The 11,625-nt window shown below is 46.3% G+C and overlaps 1 protein-coding gene across 1 annotated transcript; it reads left to right on the top strand.

The window, feature by feature from the left end:
- The first annotated feature begins 261 nt into the window (after window positions 1-261).
- Window positions 262-3,856, top strand: LOC308341208 (glutathione S-transferase Mu 3). Its single transcript, XM_080800968.1, has 8 exons — window positions 262-433; window positions 811-886; window positions 1,242-1,306; window positions 2,280-2,361; window positions 2,455-2,555; window positions 3,055-3,150; window positions 3,238-3,348; window positions 3,659-3,856. Exons 1-8 carry the CDS (start codon window positions 383-385, stop codon window positions 3,755-3,757), a joined length of 681 nt encoding a protein of 226 aa, XP_080657094.1. The 5' UTR covers window positions 262-382; the 3' UTR covers window positions 3,758-3,856.
- The last annotated feature ends 7,769 nt before the right edge of the window (window positions 3,857-11,625 follow it).

An 11,625-nucleotide genomic window follows, 5' to 3' on the forward strand; every position in this document is an offset into this window, starting at 1 on the left:
ATCTCCCCCCAACACCCTCCCCATCCCTCTGGAGAAATATTTAGGACAGGAATCTCACCCTCCAGGGATTCACCAGGGCCCTCACTGCCTGGGTTGCTGGTGCTCCTGCCCTGACGGGCGCTATTAACCACCTGAGCGCAGCTCCACCACCAGGGAGCGCAAAGCCCCAAACCCAGCGGCTCCGCCACGGCCCTACCTCCAGCCCGGAAGACTACACAGGTTGCCCCGCCGCTATTCCTGTGGACTCGCGGAGAGAGGGGAGGACACTGGGTGGGGGCGGAGTCAGAGCTCTCGCGTTGGCCCCGCCCACTTACGTCGGGTATAAAGTCCTGCCCGTTTGCCGCGTACCCCCAGACCTCGAAGGCACTGAAGAACCATTATCATGTCGTTGTCCAAGTCGACCATGGTTCTGGGTTACTGGGATATTCGAGGGGTGAGTGCCGTCCCGACGACCGAGCCGCTCGGTCAGGGAGACGGTCGCGGAGGCGACCGGGGGCTCAGGGTCAGCGGCTCCGAGAGGAGGGGCGATTCTCCGGAGCCCGCCGACCCTCGCCACGGCGCAGCCCGCCCTAGCCGAGCTCCCCGACCGCGGAGACCGACCCCGCTTGGCTTCTGGGATCGCCTGGCCCCGGAGAGGGCTGAGGACAGCAAGACGCTGAGGTCGATCTCGGGCGGGGGGGGTGGGGGCGCTTAACGACCGCCTGGGCAGGATGCCTGGTCTCCGCAGCCCCGGCCAGGGGACGTTGGCGGGCGGGGGTTGGGGGCCTGTGGCCGCCGCGCAGGCGCTGATGGCGCGTTTTGATTCCCCAGCTGGCGCATGCCATCCGCATGCTCCTAGAGTTCACCGAAACATGCTATGAGGAGAAACAGTACACGTGCGGGGAAGGTAATGCGTCCGGTGTCCTTGACCCGGTGTCCAGCGCTAAGCCCCCCACCCTCGAACTGTCCCTGTGGTCTTATGCCCAGAGGGTGGCATCACGCCTAAGTTGGGTGGGACGTCTGCCCCAATTACCCGGGAGCCACCTGCTGTGTCCCGCGTGGGGAGAGGTGGATGCATCCTTTATCGAGCTGGGGATCCTCCCTCTGCCACGGTACAACCCGGTTTACTAAATAGGCCCGGAGAGTAAATGGTTAACTTTGGGAGCCTGGGAATGTGAGATTTTGAGATGAGGTTATTTCTTTAGATCTTTCTACTCTCCTCAGGCAGGATATTAAGAAGGTTGGGCTTCATTCTCTTACAGCTCCGGACTATGATAGAAGCCAGTGGCTGGATGTGAAATTCAAGCTCGACCTGGACTTTCCTAACGTAGGTGGCCTTGGGAGAAGAGGGGGCAGAAGGGAAGAAGATATACTTGAAGTATATCCTTGCTTCTTTCCTCTCTGGTCTAGGGGGATCTAGGATGTGGGCTCTTAACCTGGATAAAATAGTTAGAAGTCAAGGGTGCCTGAGCTTGAGAAAAAAGTTATTTTCATTTCCAATAACCACGATTGAAAAGTTAACAATTCCTTCTCTGGTGAATATAGGTAATAAGTGACATCGGTTATTAGCTATGGCTGTGACCTTGTCACTAGTAGAAATTGGGTATTTTCACATTACATTACATGTGTGGCAGATCTTGTACATAAATAGTAGTTACGTGCATCAGACTTTGAAATTATGATAGTTATTACACCTCCTTGTTATTTAACACATAAATAGACACACATGACAATTCTGTTTCTTTAATGTTTTTCAAATTGTGAAATCCTACATAATTTGCTTTATGTATTTAAAAATCTTATTCTGACAAAAGGTCTGTGGCTGCACACACACACACACACATACACACAGAGAAAGAGATTAAGAGCCCTGGTCTAGAACCAGGTGGGGGGGCACCTGGGTGGCTCAGTGGGTTAAGCCTCTGCCTTTGCCTCAGGTCATGGTCTCAGGGTCCTGGGATTGAGCCCCACATCGTGCTCTCTGCTCAGCAGGGAGCCTGCTTCCCCCTCTCTCTCTGCCTGCCTCTCTGCCTACTTGTGATCTCTCTCCCTCCCTCTGTCAAATAAATAAATAAAATCTTAAAAAAAAAAAAAAAAAGCAGCCCTCCTTTCTTAAAAAAAAAAAAAAAAAATAGAACCAGGTAGGGACCCAACTGCTACTTTCTACTTATTTTCTTCTTTGTCCTAACACAGCATTTTCTCTCTACTACTTACCTGCAAGTCTCAAATTCCCCAGGAGAGAGAGGCAGGGAGGTCAGAGAGAGGTCGGTTGCTCATCTGACCTGTTCTTTTCCTTCCAGCTGCCGTACCTCATGGATGGTAAGAACAAGATCACTCAGAGTAATGCTATCATGCGCTACATCGCTCGCAAGCACAATATGTGTGAGTGGGGTAGGGCCAGCACGGGAGACCAGGCTGTCAATTCTCCAGGAGGTGGATGATTCCAAGGGTGATTTCTCATCCGCTGGCCTGTAGGTGGCGAGACTGAAGAAGAAAAGATTCGAGTGGACATCGTGGAGAACCAAGTAATGGATTTCCGCATGCAGCTGATTCGGCTGTGCTACAGCCCTGACCTTGTAAGTCTCCTTAGCAGGCAGGCATTAAGGAAAAAGAGTGTTTAAAAACCCCGGTGTTGGGGCGCCTGGGGGCTCGGTGGGTTAAGGCTTCTGCCTTCGGCTTGGGTCATGATCCCAGGGTCCTGGGATCGAGCCCCGCGTTGGGCTCTCCGCTCAGCGAAAAGCCTGCTTCCTCCTCTCCCTGTCTCTCTGCCTACTTGTGATCTGTAAAAAAAAAAAAAAAAATTTAAAAACCCCGGCGTTCATTCTGCTCCATTCTGCTACTTCTGCTGTCCCACCAACCCAGCCCGTCAGAAATGCAGGGGGTGAGGGGTCCATTTGTCCTATAACTCTGGTGTTGGCCCCCTGTTCTTTCTGTTCTGCAACCCCTATTGAAGGCAGTAAGAGGGAGGCACACGGAGGAGGGAGCCACTAAGTGTCCCTCACTGGCCCATGCCCTGACTCACTCTGAAGGTGGTGACAACTATTCTCTCTTTCTCTCTCTTTCCCTCTCTCCCAGGAAAAAATGAAGCCTCAGTACTTGGAACAGCTACCTGGACAACTGAAACAGTTCTCCTTGTTCCTGGGGAAATTCTCATGGTTTGCAGGAGAAAAGGTAGGAAGACAGGAAAAGGGGAAGATGCCTTTCTATCTCCCAATATTACTGAACTCTGCAAACCTGACCATCTTATTGCTCCCCTAGCTCACCTTTGTGGATTTCCTCACCTATGATGTCTTAGATCAGAACCGTATGTTTGAGCCCAAGTGCCTGGATGAATTTCCAAATCTGAAGGCTTTCATGTGCCGTTTTGAGGTGATGCTCCCTGCACCTTTCCCTTGCAGAAACACTCCCAGACTCCCCTGGTCCCCAGGGGACCCCATTATGGTATATTCTTTCTCAGCACCAGCATTTGCGTAAAGGAATCCATGGTTGGACACCTCTAAACCTTCATGTCTTGGGAAGGGCCTGGCTTCTATACCCTAACGGCACTATCTGCATGAAATTGTGGCTGGGGGTGGGATGGATGCTATAGAGACAGGCAGTATGGGAATGTCCCTGATTTGGGATAGGTCTGTTGGACTGGGTTAGCGTCTTTATCAGGTTTGGTGTGCTTTCCCTTCAGGCTTTGGAGAAGATAGCTAACTACATGCAGTCTGACCGCTTCCTGAAGATGCCTATCAATAACAAGATGGCCCAGTGGGGCAACAAGAGTATATGCTGAGCCGGAGATGGATTTGCATTGCTTGTTTTATTCCATCCTGTCCCTAGGGAGCGTGTACCCTCGCTTCTCTGCTCTTTTCAATAAATAGCATTTAGGCTACTGGTGTCTAGCTGGAATTTCTTTTGGGAGTAAAGGCCAGAAGAGAGTAAGGATATGTGGACAATTTCCAAGATGTGAATCCAATCCCTGCAACACTGGCAATCCCCCTACACCACAACTGTGTTCCAAGCTAGAGGTGCTTGCCCAAGTCCTGAGAGCGAGCCCTAGAAACAAACGTGAGATTGTGCAACTATAGAGAACAGGTCCATTACATGGGACTAGAGCCCTGTAAAGATGTGGCGTAGATAACAAGTGAAACTGTATGGGACTGTGGATTTTGCAGAACTGAAGTTCAGAAACAGACCCTTATACGTGGGAATGTAGTGTGATAAAGATGGAATTTCAAACTGGTGAGCTAACCAATAAGTAAGATTGGGGCAATTACTTACCAATTAAAAATGATAGTGGGGCTTCTGGGTGGCTCAGTCGGTTAAGTTCCCACTCTTGGTTTCAACTCAGGTCATGATCTCAGGGTCATGGGACTGAGCCTCACATTGGGGTGCACTTGCGTGCTTTCTCTCTCTCACTTAAATGAATGAATAAAATCTTTAACAATAATAAAAATAATAATAGACCCTACCTTAAATGCAAGTTGGTGCAGGCACTTTAGAAAACTGGAGATACCTTAAGAAATTAAAAATAGAGCTTTCCTATGACCCTGCAATTGCACTACTGGGTATTTACCCCAAAGATACAGATGTAGTGAAAAGAAAGGCCATCTGTACCCCAATGTTCATAGCAGCAATGGCCATAGTCGTGAAACTGTGGAAAGAACCAAGATGCCCTTCAACGGACGAATGGATAAGGAAGATGTGGTCCATATACACTATGGAGTATTATGCCTCCATTCGAAAGGATGAATACCCAACTTTTGTATCAACAGGGACGGGACTGGAAGAGATTATGCTGAGTGAAATAAGTCAAGCAGAGAGAGTCAATTATCATATGGTTTCATTTATTTGTGAAGCATAAGGAATAACATGGAGGACATGGGGAGATGGAGAGGGGAAGGGAGTTGGGGAGACTTGGAGGGGGAGATGGACCATGGGAGACTGTGGACTCTGAGAAACCAACTGAGCCAGGTGGTGGGTATTATGGAGGGCACGTATTGCATGGAGTACTGGGTGTAGTGCATAAACAATGAATTCTGGAACACTGAAAAGAAATTTAAACAAAAAACAGACCCCTAACCTCAAACCATTCACTAAAACTAACTCGTCTTCAATTCAGTCCCAACATTAAACAGAGCTGTAGAAGTGTTCAAGAAAATGTAAGAATATTTGTGATCTTAAGGTAGGTTTCTCTAAATAGGACATAAAAACAAAAAGCCATAAAGGGAAAGATTTGCAAATTGAACAGTATTTAAGAATTTTCTATGACAAGGGACAAAGAAGTATAATTAAATGACAAGATGACAAATGAGACAAAAAAGGACAAAACAAAGACAAAAACAAAGTACCAGTATAAAGACTATATAAAGAACTCCTATAAATCAATAAGACTTTTTTTAAATGGACAGAAATCTATGAACAAATGATTTACAGAAAAAGAAATGTGCTAGCCAAAAAAAAGTATTAAACAGATGTTTATAATCCAAGAACTGCCGATTACAACAGTGAGAGACCATTTTCCATCTATCAAATGAACAAAAACTAAGATGTTTGGAAAGTGTTGGCATTTCCTGCCTGTGAGCCTGTAAATCAGTTAGTTACACTGGAGGACAGTTTGCCAACATCTTCTAAAAATCAAATCACGTCCCATAACCCAACAATTTCCATTCTGGTGAAAACCTCCCCATGTACCTAAGCCGTATGCTAAGACTGTGGTATGGTTTGTGGGAACAGGTGAAAATCCTGTCCATGCCCATCAGTATCATGGAATACCATAAGGCAACTAAAGAATGAGATTGAACTGTGTAAACTGACGTGGAAAGCCCCCAAGGCACATTGTTGAATTTTAAAAATTAGATTGCAGATAAGCATGTACGGTGCAAAACCTTTTGCATTTTAAAGAAGGAAACCATAAGGTAAGCATTTTCTACAGATACATTTATGTTTGTAAATGCGTAGAAAAAGACTTGGAAGGGGGCATGTGGGTGACACAGTCGGTTAAGCATCCAACTCTTGGTTTCAGCTCAAGTTGTGATCTTGGGGTCATGAGATTGAGCCCTACATTGGGCCCTACACTTAGCATGGACACTTCTTAAGATTTTCTCTCCCTCCGCCCTGCCAGCTTGTGCTCTCTCTCTCTAAAATAAATAAATCTTTAAAAAAGAAAAGAAAGAAACGCTGGAAGGACACACTGAAAAATGCTTACTTTAGGCCAATGGGAGAGAGCCCCAGGCTTCAGGATGGAAGTTAAAGGGGATCTTAGAGATAGGGCTAAGGATTTCTCTTTTTTTTTTCTTTGTTAGAACCATTATGCACTGGGGACCATCTGTACTGAAATGTACATTTCAAAAGGGTGAATTCCATGTTTTGCTTGTTATACTGTGATATATATACATCTACTTTTATTGATGTACAGTTAACATAGAATGTTCTATTAGTTTCAGGTGGACAATATAGCGATTCAGCAACTCCGTACATTACTCAGTGCCCACCACAGTAAGTGTAGCCCCCATCTGTCACAATACAATGTATAGCTATATTCCCTATGCTGTGCTTTTAATCTCCATGCCTTATTTATTTTATAATGGGAAGTTTGTACATCTTCATTCCATTTATCCATTTCACCCATCCTCCACCCACCTTCCTCTGGCAACCACCAGTTTGCTCTCTGTATTTAAGTCTGCTTAAGGGTTGTTTCATTTTTACATTTACATTACATGGTTTTTGAGTCCATGTATCTCTAAAATCTTTCTCTGATGTATTTCACTTGGCATAATACCCTCTAGGCCCATCCATGTCATCACAAATGGCAAATCCCATTCTTTTATATGGGTAATATTCCATTGTATACATATATCGCATCTTCCTTATCCATTCATCTATTGATGGACACTTGGGTTGCTTCCACATTATATTGTAAATAATGCTGCTAGAAACATAGCGTGCATGTATCTTTTTGAATTGGTGTTTTTGTTTTCTTCTGGTAAATACCCAGTAGTGGAATTGTTGGATCATACAACATTTCTATTTTTAACTTTTTGGGGAAACTCCATACTGTTTTCCAGTGGCGGCACCAGTTTGCATTCCCACCATGGGTGCACAAAGGTCCCCTTTTCTCCTCATCCTCGCCAACACTTTTTATTTCTTGTCTTTTTTAGTCTAGCCATTCTGACAGGTGTGAGGCATTTCCCTGATGATGAGTGATGTCAAGCCCCTCTTCATGTGTCTGTTGGCCACCTGGACATCTATTTTCTCTTTTAACAAGGGGAGTGTGTTCAGATATTACTGTGTAAGAGAAACTAAGGGGAAGTGAACTCCTCTGGAGACTTACTTGGCATCACACTCCATATGCAAAGTCTTTAAGTGGTTTCCACTTAAACAGTGACCTGAGGGCCAGATTGCTGTCCTCAGTGGACCAGGAGGCAAAGATCTCTCTTGGAAGAGATCTCTCTCTCTCTGTTTCCTCTCAGGGACAGAGGGTCTGAATGGTCAGGTGATGTAAGGAGGGCAGCCTCAGGAGGTATTAGACACAAGGTATTAAGTAGGTGGTTCAACTGCCACCTGTTGTCAGCACTGGTGACAGTAGTTAGATACCTAGGGCCGTATCTTGGATACGGGGAACCATTGGCCAGGAGAGGTATGAAGCTGGAGTTTCTCAGTGACCCAGGAACTATTGACATGAATTTCCATAATCTGAGTGGATGAAGTGTGTCCTCAGGGAAGGGAAGGCCTTGTGGGTTTAGGGAAGGCCAGAGGATTTGAGAATGTGTCTGTCACTAGATAGAGGATGTGACCAGAAGTCAGAAAGGGAATGAGTGATTTATTGCTGTGTAACAATATTACCACCGATTTCGCACTGAAAACCACACACACTATCTAACGGTTTCTGTGGGTTAGGAGTCTGGGCACATCTCTACAGGGTACTCTGCTTCAGGGGTTCATCTGAAAGCCACGATCTGTGTGTCAGCCGGGGCTACGACCTCAACTCGAGGCTCAAGATCAAGATCTCAGATCGAGAAGGACCTGCTTCTGAGACACGAGATTGCTGATAGAATTTAGTTCCTTATGACCTGTTGGACAGAGAGAGGGTGTTAGGTTCTTGCTGGCTGTCAGCTGGGGGCCACCCTGGGTTCCTTGGAAAGGGGACTTCTTGCTTCATTAAAGCTGGTAAAAGGGAAAGTCTCCTGGGAAGATGGGCTGCTACAGCCCTGTGTAATGTAATCATGGAAGCAACATCCCATCACCTTTGGGTTCCTCTGTTAGAAGCCAATCACTGGTCCCACCCATGCCCAGGGGGAGAGAATTTCTCACAAGAACATGAGGGCCAGGGGGTGGGATTATGGGGGACTGTCTGTTCCCCACGGGGAAGAAGGCAAGGAAACAGGAAATTGGCCGCGTGGTCCTCTGAGAGAAAACTCCTGGGAAAGATGGGTGGCAGAAAACAGTGACAAGGCAGTTAGAAGGGAGAGGTTTAAAAAGCATAAATCTGCCAGGGAAATGGATTTCACATGAATTCCAGGTGGATAATGGGTAAATCACATGTTCCAACTTTTTCTAGTCATTATGTTTGTCAGTGAAAATCCACTAAGCGGTTATACAAAACCAGTGACCTTACTGGCCCAGGAAGCTGGGAAGGACACTGAGAGGAACAGATCCACCCTACAGGAGCTGCAGTTCCCTCTGGCCCCAACCCACCCCCAACACTGACTCTAACACAGGCGGGGAAGAGACTACTGTCACAGTGGTGGCCTCCAAGCAAGGAAGGGAAGCTCATGCCCTGTCATCCCAGAGGCACACAACACACAAACATTGAGAAATTAGTCTACCAACAATGGGGTTGTACAAGGTACATCCATAAGAGCTTTTAAATGAAAACAAAAACCTTTAATCAGCGCTTTAAATGTGGTAGAGCAGGTCTCCCAAAGTATTAGGGAAATTCACCTGTGTTCATTGTTGAAGGCTGAGCAGCTGGATTAAGGCACTCCCAGTTCAGAAAGAAATAGCTTATGGGACTCAAGAGAAATGAGTCATAGAGCTATCTCATTGATGGGATGAGTGGCCTAGGGGACACTGATGTGGATGGACGGATCTGCCTCGACAGCCAGCTCGAGGGCCTGCAAGAACGTCTGTATTTGGCACAGAAATTACACACTCCTTATCCTTCATCTGCAGGACTAGGTGGGTCATTGAGCCACACCAGCTAAAGGGATTTAGCTGGAGATGGATGGTAGGGAAGAGAGAAGGAATGGACCATTAGCTGGTGATTTCTCTAATGCGCAAAGGTGCTCATGGCCCTCCCCTGCTTTAGTTATCCTTCATAATCTGACCTCTGTTTCCTTTCCAGCTGCGTCTCTAGACTTGTGCCTGTCCCTGCCCTGGAGCACTGGCTACGAGCCTTGCTGAATTCCCTAGGGAGAAGCAAGCCTCCGCAGTCTGGAGGCTGCTTGGGTAGAGATCCTGGCTCTGCCCCAGTAATTTCTGGCCTCCTGTGCCTCAGTGCCTTCTCCCATAAGTGAACCCTCCCTCACTGGGTTATGAGGAGAATGAAGCCAATATTTCTAGAGCACTCAGAACAGGCCAATGGTATATACATTTGTAAATATAAATAATCTGAAAGTACCATGTTCTCTTTTATCTCCATGCTTTTGTACCTGCTGTTCCCTCTGCCTGGAATGCTTTTGCTCCAGCCCTGCCTGCCTAATGCCCATTCATCTTCTAAGGTAAGCTTAGAAGTCGCTGCCTCTGGAGGCCACAACTGACATTCCCCACCAAAATGGTTAGTGATGATCACCAAAGATTTGTGATCGTTTTCCTTTGGGGAAAGCTTCACTACCCTCTCGCTCTTAAGTGAAGCCCTATGACTTGCTTTGGTTAATTAAATACGAGGAGAAATTACATACATTTTCCAGGCAGAAGCTTTAAGAGCGAGAGCATGAGTTGCCCTATCCACTCCCTATCACTGTGCTGCCTCTGTGAGCAGGTATCAGGCTGAAGTTTCCACCTGTATGACAGACAACAAGGAGCAGGGTCCCTGTTGACCACATCTGACATGAAGTATGAGTCAGAAATGAATGTATATTAAACCAGTGATGAGGTGCCTGGATGGCTCAGTTGGTTGAGTATCTGCCTTCAGCTCAGGTCATGATCCTGGGGTCCTGGGACCAAGTCCCGAGTTGGGCTACCTACTCAGCAGGTAGTCTGGAGTCTGCTTCTCCCTCTGCCCGTTCCCCTTCTGGTGCTTTCTCTCTCTCTGAAATAAATAAATAAATACATAAATAAACTTAAAAAAAAACAAAACACTGAGATTTGGTTGAGGACTGACATCTGTCCTCCCCCAGACAAAATTAAATGCAGTTATTTTAAATCTCTCTTCCTTTAGGATTCAATGTTTTCTTCTATCAACTTACCACACTGAACTCTAACTGCTTGTTTAAAAGCCTGTGTCTAAGGCACCTGGGTGGCTCAGTGGGTTAAGCCTTTGCCTTCAGCTCAGGTCATGATCTCAGGACCCTGGGATGGAGCCCTGCATTGGGCTCTCTGCACAGCGGGGAGCCTGCTTCCCTCTCTCTCTGCCTGCATCTCTGCCTACTTGTGATCTCTCTGTCAAATAAATAACTAAAATCTTTAAAAGTCTGTCTCTGCTGCTAAACTCTAAGTTGCCTGGGAGCAGGAACATGTGTCTTTAGCAAATTTTTATATTTGGTGCTTGTATAGAGCCCAACACAAAGCAGACACTCACAATGCATTGACTCCACTCTGTTCTAATGAGAATTGGAAGGAGAAAAGGAGTTTGCTTCAAATAAGCGCTTACTGCTCTCAAAAAAACTTTCACATTCTCCTCCATTCTGGAAAAATGGAATGTTCTGGTTTTAAAACAGGTAGAGATGGTCCAGGTAGAAGTGTTTAAAGTCAGGACAAAAGACCAGGTTCAGGGAGGTCCCAAGGATCAACAAAAGAGTTCCAAGCATGGAGAGTGGGTTTCAATGATTCTGGAATCTGGCGTATTCCTTGCTTAGGACAAATTGGAATGCAACTTTTTTTTTTTTTTAAGATTTTTACTTGTTTGAGAGAGAGCATGAGCAACAGGGAGAGGGAGAAGCAGGCTTCCTGCTGAGCAGGGTTTAATGCCCAGGCTGGATCCCAGAACCCTGGGCTCATGACCTGTGCGGAAGGCAGACACTCAACTAACAGCCAGCCAAGCGTCCCTCGAATGGAACAATTCTGAAAGCCAACAGGGATGGGCTCTCAGTGTTCTTTTGGCATTTTCCTTGGAGATAATTACAGTTGACTCATGTGGGATGTAATCCAGAAGAAAAGATTAAATGGATGTGTGTATATTTGAATTTCAGGTAAATAAGGGCTGCTGTGATGCCCCACATGGAGACAGAGGGCCAGCCGCAGGTCGTTAGTAGGGAGTGTTTTCAGTGGTGCGCAGGGATTGGATTAAAGCAAACAGGATAATGTTCGTCTTGTGTTAGAGGTCTCAAGCACAATTCAAATAGGTCTGTACTTTTTCTTGTATGGTGTAATGCTTCCAAACTGCATTAATATTTTTTAAACCGTGACCGAGGCCCTATCTGCCTCCTTTCAAAATTATGTTTCAAATGGAAAGAGAACAAGAAGAATGTGGGAAACACAGGATGTGTGGGCCCTGGGTCT

Source organism: Martes martes, assembly GCF_963455335.1.
Source record: "Martes martes genome assembly, chromosome: 4".
Lineage (NCBI taxonomy): Eukaryota > Metazoa > Chordata > Mammalia > Carnivora > Mustelidae > Martes > Martes martes.

Coding starts and splice junctions, on each gene's coding strand:
- LOC308341208 (XM_080800968.1), top strand. CDS start 383: ATGTCGTTGTCCAAGTCGACCATGGTTCTGGGTTACTGGGATATTCGA. Junction 2,362..2,454: donor CGCTCGCAAGCACAATATGT/GTGAGTGGGGTA, acceptor GCTGGCCTGTAG/GTGGCGAGACTGAAGAAGAA. Junction 3,349..3,658: donor CTTTCATGTGCCGTTTTGAG/GTGATGCTCCCT, acceptor CTTTCCCTTCAG/GCTTTGGAGAAGATAGCTAA.